Below are 14,035 nucleotides of genomic sequence, written 5' to 3'. Positions count from 1 at the left end.
AGTTGCGTTTCCAAATCACATTGGTTTGCAGTTCAGAAGAACAGGTTTAATGTAAAAATGTAAATCAGATTTTGTAGTGCAGTAAGCCAGCATGTTATAACTCCAGTATTTCCCATCCATGGTTAAAGAATTTGTACCCCCACCTTGCCTGACTCCAGCTCTTGCTAAACCTTCCCACCCATGATAGTAGATTTTGTACCACGGAGAAGACAGCATTGCTGTTCAGTGGCGGTGTGTGGCACTTACTGCTCTTTTTGGTTTAATAGGATTATTTCATCCCTGAACATGACAAGTGGAAGCTTTCTTACTGCGATTACATGCTCAGAGCTTTGTTTCTGTTTGCAGGCAGGAGATACTTGTCTGCATGTGGCTGCTCGTTATAATCACTTGCCCATCATTAGGGTGCTGCTCAGTGCTTTCTGTTCTGTCCATGAAAAGAACCAGGTCAGTGCATGAACCTCATTGCGTCTCTGCGCCCTTTGCGTACAGCTAGTTGTTGGGAAGAGGGATTCCTACCCAAGTAATCCCGCTTCACTCTGTGTTTCACTGTACCACTAAATGCCTGAGCTTTTAAGGATAGCTTTAAAGTAATGGCATATCAGTGGTTTATTATTTTGCCATCGCATTTGCATCATTTCTTTAAAGCATTGCCTATTTATGAGGTTCTGCAATTATGTGTTGGTGTAGGAAGGGGGTTTGGGACAGGGGTAGGGGCATAGGGCTAGGAGTTGGCACTCCTGGGTCCTTACCAGTTCTGTGCAGAATGGGACTGGGCAAGACACTCAGTCATTTTATGGGGCCCATTTTCTCTTCTGTAACTAGGATGTAATGATCCTATGGCCATTACAGAGACATAGTGAAGCAGAACTCACTAACGTTCAGATGCTACAAAAGCGTGAATTCCGCTGGAATACTTTGCTGCATTTTGCGGTAGGGGGAATTAAAAGGACATAAAAGTGAAGGAGAAGTATGCTTTAAATTCAAAGTAATGATCAGTCTAACCTAGGATTAATTGTCCGTAGTTGTTTTATAGAGAAGTAATTGATTGCTGTACCTATACCATAGCCTAATTGGGTGGTAGAAGGGAATGGATTTAGTACATTAAAATGTGCTAAATCTGCTAAATAAACAGATTATGTGGTGCTTAACCACATCGTCTCATGTTCCTGGGAAATTTTTCCTGTGTAGTTGAGGATCATAAAGATGTTTTCTGATCTGTACATTTAATCTTGTTTCTTAGATATGAGGTATTACAGCAAACAAAATGGGTTTCAGCATGTTAAATTTACTATGTAATTTTATTTGGAAATGAGTTTTTTAACTTGCAAAATGAGCCACTGAATATTAAGATTAACTGGTGTGAACCTGGCCCAGAGAGACATCCCTTTTCTTCATTCCCCAGCACTACCTGAAGTTGTTCCATATTTGCACGTATAATGATTTTATTGATGAATATGCCTCATCCAAGTTAGCAACAAGCAATAGATTTCCACTAGTCTGGAGGAGTTCTGATTTTCTGAAGGTAAAATGCAAGGCAAAGGGGACAGGAGGGCATTATATACACGTGTCCCGTCTCCCTTGAACAGTTGCTGGCTCTGTTACCGGTGCCCGAATCTGATCACAGCCGTCTTCACCTCACTGCTGCAGGACAAGAGCAGGCCAGTGTGTTAGTGCTGGACCTGTATTCCCTCCTGGCTTTGGTCCAAAAACTGTTTTTCTTGAGGTATCTCATGAAGAGAACACCAACCATCTCACTGCTGGTACTTATCTGATTATTTTTGAGTAATGTGATACATGACCACCTGCGCACCAAATAATCAAACCTGCAAAAAAAAAAAAAAAAAAGAGAGAAGGTTGTGGTGGGAAAACCGCTTCTGCCCTCAGATGTCGTATCAGTTTGCTGGCAGTAGAGCTGGGCTGTCTCCAAGCTGCATCGTGTGTCACTTGGTTTAGTTAAACCAGATCATCAGCACCCCAGCTGCATTTCTCAAAACCAGGCTGAAGTAGGTCCTTGCCCCCTCCTGTCCCCTTCCTCCCAACTCTGCTTTTTTTTATTGACCAGGCCTTATTTAAGCTTAGTTGTTGCATCAGTAAGTGTAGGTCTTTTGACCTCGGAGCATCTTTTAGGAAGGTGTGATTTCTGCAGGGTGAGACCCAAGGACTTGTGTTACAAGGTTGTTTTCTGCTTTCTAACTTGCAGGCAGGGGATACTGCGCTCCATGTAGCTGCTGCTCTAAATCACAGGAAGGTGGTTAAGCTGCTGCTGGAGGCAGGGGCTGATGCATCCGTTGTCAACAATGTAAGCAGGATCCAGAGTTTCTTTGGTATTTTGTATTAATGCAGACTCCCTTCAACACTCTTGATTGTGCTGGTAGAAAATATTTGGGTGTTAGAGTTGAATTAAATCTGGGTAAATGAAAAAAGTTAGTAATTTTACTCTTGCATACAGAGTGTGTACTAACCTTGGGTGGAGAAATTCCACATTTCCAGTAGTTTGTGTTTTGAAGGAAATGCTGTTTTCTTTTTCCTCTCAGGCAGGTCAGACCCCTCTAGAGGTTGCCAGACAGCACAATAATCCTGAGGTTGCACTCCTCCTCACTAAAGCATCACAGGTACGTTACAAATCTCTCCCCAAAACACACATACACACGGAGCTGAGGCCAGTTAACCTTGAGAGGCCACATCCCCTGGTCCTTAATCTTCTGCTGTGAAAGGTGCCTACGTTTCTGCTGGCGTTGTGTGCTGGCCTCAGGTTTGTTGATGTGGAGGCTTTCAGCCCCCAAGCCCACCAAGGTGGGCACATTAAACCTCAGCATTAAGCACTGTCAGAGGTCCCACTGTCCTGACTGGCAGAGGATGGAGCAGCCAGAGGCACTTGTTCCCTGCGGTGGCCCAGGGGTTAAAAAGCTGTCTCGTACCTGAAAGCTCCTGGGTTGTGTCACTCTGCTGCCTGCCTCGGACATGTCCCATCCCCAAGATGGTTGCTCCTGTTTATGCTCTGCTGCTGTGTGTGAAATGCTACAGTGCTTTTCAGCCAGAAGGCACGTAGGAGGGCTCTGTGTTCTGGTATGAGACCAGGCGTGATCCCTGCCCAGCTCCTCCTTGTCACCTCTGCGTGAGAAGGGCTGGGTTTGGCAACCAGCCTGAGGACACAGGAGGACATAGGAGGAGGTGCTCACCCCTGCAGGCGACAGCAAAATGCCCTGACAGACTTAGCTCAGTCAGTGGTGGTGTGTTTTCACAGCTATAAACACCCACATTGCTTGGCCCATCAGCGTCCATTTGGCAGCGCACTCTCCTTTATCCATTGCCTTTTAGATAGAGGTGAAAAAGGTTTGCTCTGTTACTTGGCTTCTGTGGTAGGAAAGAGCATGACATCACTGAGTAACAGTGTGGTCTGCCTTCAGGTCTCACGCTTTAACCGTGGAAGAAGCCTGAGAAAGAAGAGAGAGAGACTGAAGGAGGAAAGGCGTGCTCAGTCGGTACCACGGGATGAAGTGGTACAGAGCAAGGTACAGCCCGGCATTACCAGCTGCATCTGCTGTGAGGAGGGAGTGTAAATAAAACCCATCAGGACTAAATCTGTTCGGAGCCATCACTTGTGCATGACCACAGCAGCTGTCTGAGGCAGTCTGTCATGCTTTGCTGCTAGACTTGCCCACTCACATGTGCAGAGCAGCTTAAAACTGGGAAATTGAAGGAAAGGCACCTTTTCCTCATCTCTGCAACTGCGCTGAACTCCCTGTCTTTGCTTCAAGCAGGGCAGCGTCTCAGCTGCTGACGACACGCCGAGCAGTGACCAGCCACCGCAGAGGAAGAGCGATCTGAAGGGTGAACCCCGGTCAACCTCACCAGATCCCAAAGGGAAGAAGAGCAAAAAGAAAAAGCCAAAGGAAAAGGTATCAGTAGATTTAAAACAGCAGAGGGAGAAGGGATAGCGGTTGAGCAATAGTACAGGGGTCCCTTTGGTGTGTCGGTGAGTCACGGCAGCAGCCCCGCTGTGCTCCAGGGGCAAAGATAGTCTTCAGACAAAACCGATTTCTGGGGGGGGTAATTCTGCTGTTGAGGGTCACGTGAACTGGATTTGTGTGGAAATCTGGTTATTGTGCTGACAGGCACCAAGGTTGTGTCCAGCCACTGCAGCTGGATTGGTGTTTTAATTTAGCGTTTTGCTGTAATTGCCACAATGGATTTGTCCCGTTCCCATCAGGAATAGTTCACCATGGGGCTCATAAATAGGGAAAACGTTGTGTGTATTTTAAGCAGGTTTCAGCACTCTCGGACCCCATCTCCCCAGCCGATCAGCAGACACTCCCTCGGCCCCAGCAAAACGTGCCTAAGCGCAGAAGTAAACACCACTGCTCCTCTCCACCCCCTCCCCACGAGGTCCGAGCCTACCAGCTCTACACGCTCTATCGAGGAAAGGATGGGAAGGTGATGCAGGTGAGCCGGCCGCTGCCCTCGTGGAGGGAGGCACAGGGAGCAGCGCTTGGAGTTGGGGCACAGTTAGCTTAATGGGTGGAAAATGCACTCGATTAACTGCACTCTCAGGGGTATGAAATTGTGACTGTGAGTTTGTTTTCCTTGTTCGGGCTTCAGCTGCGTTTTGGCCCGAAGTCTGGTAAACAGTAAGCTGGCTTTGTGCATGTTGAAGAAGACATACTTAACTAGTTTTGACCAACAAAGTATTTCCTTTTTGGAGATGAGGTGTGAACAGGGATTGGAAGTGACACTGGAGCTTTTATGATACACTTTGAAATATCAAGATTTCCGACAGGAAATGCAAAGAGTTTTTCCAAGGAAAATAAATGAGACCCGCGTGTGAGCACTGAAGCTTCCTACCTAAACCAAGAGCTTGAGTACTCTCGGTACATTTTGTTTCAGTTCTTCTTGTTTAATGCAACATGTCTTTGGGTATTCTAGAATTACTGAAGGCAGGAGCTGTGCAAAAATTGGTTCACAAAGAAACCTGGAGTTACCCACCCATGTGCATTTATTCCAGTTTAGAGACTGATATTTTACTCATTTTATTACACAAGTATTTACCAGTACACATTTATAAAAAAGCATGAAACAGTCAGCAAATTATCCTGTAGACAGTGTAAACATCTATATTGTTTTCTTAATATTGCCCTCCTGTACCTCTGGGAGGTTAATCCTTTCATTTCCTTAGCTTCTCACATCCATCAACCAGCTCTCCTCAGTCCCTTGCTGTAGTTAAGAAGTTCAGCAGATTCTGAAGATCACTCAAGTCAGACTTCAGAGGTTTTACTGGCCATATTTTCCAAACATCTCACTGTGTAACACTTGGGAAACTTCCAGACAGGGGCACTATGGGATTATCCTAATGGCAGACATCAGGAAGGACCTTTCATACGTTAAAAGGAGTATCTCCCTGCCCCTAGGATCCAATGGTAGGAGGATGGGCCAGTAGGAAGGACTTGGGGAATGGGAAGAAAGGTGCAGAGAGCAGATAGGATTTGTATACCAATCTAATCTATTTACAAAGATTAGCTTAATACAGCTAGACTCCCTTATAGTATTTCCTGAAATACATGACACTTCTCTCTCCCCTTCTTTTTTGCTTGTCTGTTGACTTCGATGCCCTCAGGCCCTGAATAACAAACAGAATTTCTTAAGTACATGTATTTCTGAAGGTTTCTCTAGCACTCTGCAAACAACCCACCTTCCCCTGCCAAGGCAACAACCCCCAGTTTCTGAAACAGTACTGCAGGGCCAAAGGAGAGAGGGAGGCTCCTCTGCAGACAGATTCAGAGCAGCCGCTTTGGGCTCCTGACTCACCCCCCTTGAAGGAGCCAATTTCTGCCTGCGGACTGCAGAGGAAGCTGATGAGGATTAGCTGTCCTTGCTTAAAGGAGCCTTTTGTGACCATCTCCCTGAGAGATTTAAATGTGGTCAGTGCAGCTCCCCTTGCAGAGGAGCCTTGGGACGGTGTCGTGCGAGTCAGAAGGAAGGCAGCGGTGCGCACAGCAAAGGGTCAGCTGAATGTCAGCAGCATAAATGCAGACAGGAGCAGTGAGACCTTGCCATACCATACAAAAAAAAAAAAGAAAAGAGCACATTATTGGCATTAGGTTAAAAAACAAATGCACACAAAACCACACACATCCACAAACTCAGATCAGAATTACAGCATCGAGACGTGGGGTATAGGCCCATAATGTGGTATCCCCTCACATGGCACACAGTACCACAGCATACGTGATCTGAGCTCACTGCTGCTTGTAGCCCCAGTGAAATCAACACTGCTGTGTGTTAGGATGTGTGCATGTAAATCAGCTCAATCCTTTTCTAGTCTGTGTTCTTCCAACTAATAGCCTGTTTGCTGAGCTACTGTAAGATGTTATCAGGAGGGCAAGATATGGTACATGGTACAGAAGAGCCCAAGTCTGACTCAAGGAGGCTGTGATAATGTTCCGAGTGCGGTAAGAGGACAGTGGGATGTAGCAAATAAATGTATGACTCCTTTCAGGCACCAATAAATGGATGTCGTTGTGAGCCCCTGATAAATAAACTGGAGAATCAGTTGGAGGCAACGGTGGAAGAGATAAAAGCTGAGTTTGGGACAGTACAAGATAAGATGAATGTTAAGCTGGGCCAGATGGAAAGCAAAACTCAACATCAAGTAAGAATATGACCCGGAGGTCAGCTTGCCCACATGACAATTAGAAACATATCCTAAACTTAATGAATATTTTCATTGTTATGATTCGTTTATTGCTTCTTGTGTTGTAAAAATGAACCTGAAATCTAATACTCAAGACCAGGGAACTGTGACATTCCATAGGGATCTAATGTTGCAAACTAGGGTTTTGAGAAAAACACATTTAATGTGTTAAGTGGCCTCCGGTGCTTCTTTAGACAATAAAACTAAACTGGTTGAGGCCCTAAGAGGGAAACTTAAAGACAGAAGGCAGTCCCACAGCTGGTCAGTTCATAATTGTAAAAATCCCTTTTGCTGAATTCTGTTTGCACTGAGATTCAATATCCTCTAAATTATGTTTTAATGTAATGGTTTTTCATTGATAATTTTGTGATTGAACCTTTTTGCAAGCTACATCTAATTCTAGCTGGCAGCATTCCTAGAAAAGAAGTCTGAAAGACAGACTGAACTTTGACTTATGAGGTTCACAGATGGGGGTTTTGTTTAGTTTTTAACACGATCATCTCAGCTAAATTGTGTTTTTTTTCCACAGCTCCGTGTTTTAGACAAGCTTATGGCTGAGCGGCTGTCCGCAGAGAGAACGGAGTGCCTTCACCGCCTGCAACAGCACACGGAGTTGGAAAAAAACGAGGGGGAGAAACGGCAGGTAGGGCTTGAAACAGCTACTCCCTGTTAGCTCAGATGGATTAGCTCAAGAGTTTCGTTCTAGCAGGCAGAGAGAATATTGGGAGATTTATCTCATCTCTTGAAACAGGCAGAAGAGCTTCAAAGACCGAATTATTCCTATCCACCACCTTTATCTCTAAACCAAATTTATAAAGCTTTTGCATTAGAAATGGGGAATGTGAAATCCAGTCCCAATGTCATAATTTAATTTGGTGGGTCTGAAGCGTGGGATCTATAACAAAACATCTTTTTTTGAACACAGTGCTTTGCAAGAACTCCTACCGCTATATTTTTAACGATTGTGCTTTCAGCTTTTGCTTCATTAAAGGACGTCTGCAGGAACATCTGCAAACAGTAACAAAGGCTAAGATCTGTGTTGTTCCTTTTACTTCTCATCCATTTGGTTGTGTGCCCTGGGAAACTCTCCCTTCTCCTCTGTCTGATCTTTTTTTTCCCCACGTATTAAAAGGCTGCAGTTCTTCTCTCTGACTTTGGCAACAGTGCACCATCTCCAAGCTGTGTATCACTGCCAATAGGCAAGTTCTTTCTGCAGCTTGTTTAACCAGCATTACAAGAATAACTGTTCCTGTAGACATCCAGCTCTTGCCCTTGTAGCTTCTGCAAAAATTCACCATTAAAAAATGCTAAGAAATTTGTGTTTCTCCACTCACACGGGTAAATTTAAAAAACAATTAATTTTCTCCTTAGTGGTATTCTTCTAAGAATTGAGAAATACACTTTGTGTTAGTAAAATGTCCTGACTTTTTGTAAGACTGTTCCAAATCTGTGTTAAAAGACTGGCAGCTGTGATAATCCTAGCATAAACTACTGATCAAGATATTTTGGTCTAATATATGCAAAACACTTTTCTCCAAAGAAAAGTACTTACCAAACTAAGGCAGCTTTAGTTTTTATTTCATAGTAAGAGATGTAAGTATTAGATTGGCTCCTGAATGTCTAGGCTTGTGCTCCATCTCCTTGTAATCTCCATTTAAGACATGAGATACTGGAGTGATACATCAGGTGAATTGAAATTACCATTAAGTGATATCAGCTGTTCCTGTTCTGTTGGGCCTAATTGAAACTACTGGAAAAAATGAGTTCGGCTTTACTAAATGCATGGACTAAATGTCCATCTGCATGGGAGGGCCTGACCTAAATTTGTGATGTCATATGAACAAGAGGATAAAAGAGCTACTCATATTGTAAATGATTACTGGCAAATGCCTCTGCAGCTGACACTTATTAAGCACCTTTGTAATTTGAAAGCTGTTAGTAATTTATCATTTAGTGTGGGACTCATCTTTATCACCGAATGAACAGAGGAGCAGAGGTTGGTAATGGTATAAAGCTGTGTCCCAAGTGTCCGATTTGAATTTTCACTCTTAATGAACGGCAGCTTTGACCACGTGATGTTCCTTGCACTTAGAAAGTGCTGTTGACTGCATGATTTAAACAAGTCATCCCTGATCAGAGGACTTAGGGTTGCATTTGAAGTAGCACATTCAAATCTAAGAGGTGGTAGCTTGGACTGAAGAGGGTGCCGTTCATTAGCTAATGCATAGTTCCTCGTCTTTTCTGATTTGCAGTCCTTTAAATATTCCTAGTGGCAGCATGCACATCTGTACAGGGAGTCTAAGCCCACAGGTACCCTGCCTTGCTTCTCTTTGTCCCTGCCACGTGTCCTCAGCAGCCCCAGAACCATAGGATCTAATTATAGGATCATCTGATTTACAGTCTCTTCCTCATAGGTTTCCTTGGTCGATGAGCTGAAGACTTGGTGCATGTTGAAGATTCAGAATCTGGAGCTCAAGCTTTCTGGAGATTCCAGGTCATCAAGACCAAAATCAACTTTGTCCACTTGTGAGTCTCTCACTGAGACCCTGGATACTGAGAACAACCCCCACAGTGCCAAGGACTGTAAAGCCAACCAGCCCGTGCTGCAGTCAGAGGGCTCCCACCAGCATTCCTATATCACGCTTCCAAATAGCCTCGTGGAAGATGGGGGAAGGAGCAGAGTCCAGATGCCAGAACAGAGCTTTGGGCAACATTTTTGCATTCAACAAGATGGTGCATCGGGTACGACCTTGTCAGGTACTTAAATGTCGTATTCATTCAAAGGTGAGCTAATTAACTGAGGGATACTTGCATTAATACCACAAAAGTTAATTCTGGCTGTGCGCTTTCCCCCATCCATATGCCTAATGTCTTGGCATTAGAATACACTTCAAGGCAGCTGCTGGGAATATTTTAATACATGGTTGGGTGGAATTCCACTGACTCCTCCTGATGTTTCCATGTCACTGTGTCTTTGAAGCCAACTCCTTTGATGCTCTGAATAACTCTGGCTTCTGAAATTCCTCCAGCTTCCCAGTCAGAATTGCTCCCACCCTGCTGTCTGTCAGGAAGGTGTGCAGATTATCCAAAGTCTACTGAAGAAAGTGTATTGTATTTAGTGCTCTTCAGATGTGTGGAGCCTATAATGGCAGGGTACAAGGATGTGAACCTAAAATACTCATTTCTCAATAACTCAAATACTTGTTAATATTCAAACTGCAAGGATATAGAATAAACCTCTCACTTTTTCCCTTTTCTTGAACCAATGTCTGTTTAATTATTAGTTCATTTGACAAGAACAAAAATAGCTGAGAACATTCAAGCCCATTCAGGGATCAAGGCCACCTGAAGATATGGTTCAAGCCACCTTTCTGTGCTTGGCCAGGGAAGCTTTTGAGGAAAAAAAAAGAGACAGGCAGAATGGCCAGGTCTCCACAGCCAAGGAGAGCACTGTCAAAGCCCTGGGCTTCTGTAATATAATATACATTGTATATGCCCCCCAAACCACTGTGCAAAGTGAACAGACATGGACATGGATACCCTGTCAGACTAGAAAGGCAGAAGACCACACAGATGATCTTATGGTAGCATGAGTGTGAGCTATACTGTATTGAACAGTTCAGAAGCATCAAAATGTGTTATCTTTGCAAAATTAGCAGGGCTTCAAGTTTTGTAGAAGTAGGGGGTTCATAAATATCAGCAGACATAAACTACTTTGGAAATCTAGCCTGATCTTTGTTACACATCCTTCTGATGAAGTCCTTTGATTGTTGTCAGTCTGTAGTCCCGCAGCCGCAATGCAGTGCCTCCCTGCCTGAGCCAGCTTTTCTTTTTTAATGACTCTATTGTATCACCTGACTGTGAAGGTGCGATAAACTAATATAAGCCTCTATGATGTACACACAGCATGGTACATGGGAAACCGCATCATTCATCAAACGAGGATTTCTGAATGCTAAAGTAAATGGCCAAAGCTTTTCTAAGTATATATGTATACATTTTATTCTGTAGGTACAGAGCAACAGTTAATCGCTGGCGGACCAGTTTCTTCTTCTGCCCCTGCTCAAGACGTCAGGCCAAAGGACAAAGCTGTTAGCGCCAGCACGTTCCACAGGTTCCAGCAGGAGCTGCCCTCCTCCGAGCTTTTGGGCTCCAAATTGAGACACGTTAAGGTTCAAGCTGCTTTGCAGCCCTTGACTGAACCTGCAAAGACTGAACCACAGAGCGGCTACTTCATCGACAAAGGAACTCAGACGAAGAAGTCCAGCAAAAGCGGGCAGTCGAGGCACAAAGCTCTGCACCACGCTGGGGCACATCAGAGCCAGGAGCAGCAGCCCTCCGCCCTGCCTGCGGGGCAGCCGCCTGCCCCTCCACTCAGAGACACCTCCCAGGCCCTGGAGATAACGCAGTACTTCTTTGAGGCCGTTTCCACCCAGATGGAAAAGTGGTATGAACGGAAAATAGAAGAAGCCCGGTGCCAAGCTAATCAGAAGGCGCAGCAAGACAAAGCTGCGCTCAAGGAGCATATTAAAAGCTTAGAAGAGGAGCTCAGCAAATTAAGGACTAAGGTGCAGAAAGAGAGCTAGCATCTACCAAGCGGGTAAAGACAAGCAACAGGACTCATTTGGGAATCTGGAATATTGATAGAGAGAGATATATATATTTGTAGTGCCTGTTACATCCAAACAAAATGCTCTTTTTCAGGAGTAGAAATAACTTTGGAAACTCCAGAACTGAGGAGAGTTCATATGCAGACTGTACTGATGACAACGAAATGCTGCAGATTAGATCCTTTCTTCGTTATTTCCAAGAGTCTGTTAAATATTGCACTCTCAATTTCCAGGTGCTGCTTGAAAACAAACTGCATTAGAAACCAAAACTGCTTTCTGAAAAGGGAATTTCCTTATTTTCACAATAGGTCATGTGTGGCTAGAGGGTTCCGCTGTATGCTACATGTAAACACATGGCGATACCAATACTGAAATAGATTCAGCATGTTTGAGAGCTTTTGACAGAAATTCCTTAGCGATGAAGGGCTATTGATACTATTTTAGATACTCCCCACAGCCTCTCTGTCATCAATGGAGAGAAGCTACAGAACCAACTCAAATTACAAGCCCACGTAGAAGACTGATGCAGGCTTCCAGCTGGGAGAGGCCAGGCCACCCCAGAGTGAGGTGCCGGGGTGAGTCATCCCATTAGGTACAGAGGCTTCAGTTGCCACTGTGCTTTTCTTTTGGGTTTCCGTTATTAAAACAAATGCTAAGTTAGATTTGTCTTTTTTTTTTAATGGTGTCCTGGTTGCAAAGCTCCTTGTGGTTACACGGCTGTTGGGGCCATACTCCAGTAATGTGACTGAGAAGATTTGTTTAGGGCATGGATGGCAAATATTTCACCATAACTGTGCTCTACTTGTTAGGTATAATTCTTATCTCTCTTTTCCTTCAAGCAGCAAATGGCTGAATTCTCTACTACTGAAGCCTGAAAAAGTCCTTTATCTAAAGAAGGGAAAGCTTGGTTCCCTGTACTCCAATGTCGCTTTTTCTGCGGAGTCAGGATTTTCTCCCGGACACCTTGTCCAGACTGTCTTCCTGTGTTCCTCTGAATGATTCCTCTCTCTGTTTTTCCCCTTGTATCTCTAAAAGGAGAGGCTGGGCCCTGGTGAGTCTGCAGGTCTTAGGACTGGTTTCACAAACAGTCCCACAAAATAGAACTCAACAACATTTTAAAGTTTTTATGGATGTGTTTTGTTATAAAATAAAAACTTACAATGACCAATGTTGTCCAGGCTGACAGACGCTGAATACACCAGAAGCACTGTAACTCGTTGCGTCTGCACCCCTTTAGGGTTTCCTCCCTATACCTCTGAGAAGGCACCATCAGATTCTGTTAGAAAAGTAAGTTTACTTAACAGATCATGAGAGAACAATTGTTCAAAACCAGTTCAAACACAGGATAGTACTGTTATGCCAAGGAGAAAGAGATTTTTTTTCTGTACTGAGGAGCCCTGAAATCAATACAAAATACTTTACAGTATTGAAGACACCATTGACTAATTAGTAATTAAGCTTTTGTCTTCTTAGCAGATGTATAAAGCAAAGAGCACTGTATTATATAACAATATTTTTAAAGTTCCTATTAATGCACTATCAAGACAAGAAAAGTGTATCTGCAGTTATGGAAATACTAGTTTTATTGCTCTGACTTCCGTAGCCTAATACAGACACTTTCATATGTTTACAGTTTTGTTTAAGCTACTGTAGGAATGCAGAAGCATGCTATTTAAGTTTTGTATCATCTTGATAGTGACTGTTTTGCCAAGCAATTAAAGTAAGTGTTGCTCAGAAGTCTGTGGTGTAATGTTTTCTAGCCAGAGAAAATGGACACAACCTCACTTGACTCAGAAGGGGGAGCAGAAAATTGGACTTCAACTTCTAAGCTTTTGTGTTTGTGGCTATAAAACATGGAAACCGGGTCTACCGGCTGTCCCAAGGGAGGCTGCAGGGACCGACTGCCATTTGTTAGCTGGTGCACAGACCCACCATTTCAGAAATGACTGGCACAGGGCTGAGTTGTATAGCTGATTACGCACACGCTCCTGAGCTTGCACGAGTGCACAGGAAATGGAAAGGCTATGGCTTTAGCTAATCTGCTTCACATCATACAAACTACGCTACCACGGTAGCCACTGGAGCAGTAATTTAACACAGTAACTTGGCTGCAGAGTACTGATTTTAGAGGTTTTCTGAAGCCAACAAGTGTACTGTAAAATAAAGGGAGGCACTTTCTGCTAATTCCTTTCTACTCCCCTCTGTAGTCTTCCCTCCTTCAAAACTACTGGAGTTGAAGGACTTCTTTACAAAATACCTGTATTATCTACCCTTCTCTGCAGGACACACTTGGAGTAAATTTACTTACTGTAGCAGACTGTACTTGGACTCCCAAAGGCTTCTGGCAGGCAATTTTATCTTGACAAGCCCACAAAGCAGTGGAGATCACGGGCAGCAGCACTCATGAAGTCAACAGCTGTCCAGGGCACTGCCTGGCAGGGCCTAGTGCTGGATTATGTGGCCACAACCTAGAAACATGCAGCCTGGAGTCGAAGGAGTAATGTAGACTCAGAGCTCTGAATGGAAAGCACTGCGATGAGGTGGCAGGGTAAAGAATCATAATTAAGGAGCAGAAATCAAAACGCTGGCTGAAGGGAAAGAGAAGGCTACACGCAAGAAAAACCAACATTGATTATGGCTTTGTTTAGTCAAAACTCCTTTCTAAACAATTTTCTGGTCATGTGAAAACTCAACCCCCAACACACTAATGTTCTGTCAGTATACTCTACCAGAAAAT

The 14,035-nt window shown here is 44.0% G+C and overlaps 1 protein-coding gene across 11 annotated transcripts in view; it reads left to right on the top strand.

The window, feature by feature from the left end:
- ANKRD6 (ankyrin repeat domain 6) overlaps nucleotides 1–13,035 on the top strand; it is a 108,515-nt gene extending 95,480 nt beyond the window's left edge. For 7 of the 11 annotated variants that reach the window (XM_030029762.1, XM_030029715.1, XM_030029724.1 and 4 more), the window contains 10 exons: nucleotides 346–444; nucleotides 2,201–2,299; nucleotides 2,535–2,612; nucleotides 3,408–3,512; nucleotides 3,759–3,899; nucleotides 4,264–4,443; nucleotides 6,494–6,646; nucleotides 7,218–7,331; nucleotides 9,103–9,445; nucleotides 10,700–13,035. In XM_030029762.1, coding sequence (XP_029885622.1) covers nucleotides 346–444; nucleotides 2,201–2,299; nucleotides 2,535–2,612; nucleotides 3,408–3,512; nucleotides 3,759–3,899; nucleotides 4,264–4,443; nucleotides 6,494–6,646; nucleotides 7,218–7,331; nucleotides 9,103–9,445; nucleotides 10,700–11,274 — 1,887 coding nt within the window. In that variant the 3' untranslated portion in view covers nucleotides 11,275–13,035. The remainder of the gene's footprint in view (nucleotides 1–345; nucleotides 445–2,200; nucleotides 2,300–2,534; nucleotides 2,613–3,407; nucleotides 3,513–3,758; nucleotides 3,900–4,263; nucleotides 4,444–6,493; nucleotides 6,647–7,217; nucleotides 7,332–9,102; nucleotides 9,446–10,699) is intronic. The other 4 variants (XM_030029799.1, XM_030029778.1, XM_030029789.1 and 1 more) reach the window with 4 other exon arrangements.
- The last annotated feature ends 1,000 nt before the right edge of the window (nucleotides 13,036–14,035 follow it).

This window comes from Aquila chrysaetos, chromosome 2 (assembly GCF_900496995.4).
Source record: "Aquila chrysaetos chrysaetos chromosome 2, bAquChr1.4, whole genome shotgun sequence".
In the NCBI taxonomy this organism is placed as follows: Eukaryota; Metazoa; Chordata; class Aves; order Accipitriformes; family Accipitridae; genus Aquila; species Aquila chrysaetos.
Note: the sequence above shows the minus strand (reverse complement) of the source record. Positions and strands in the feature narration are given on the sequence as shown.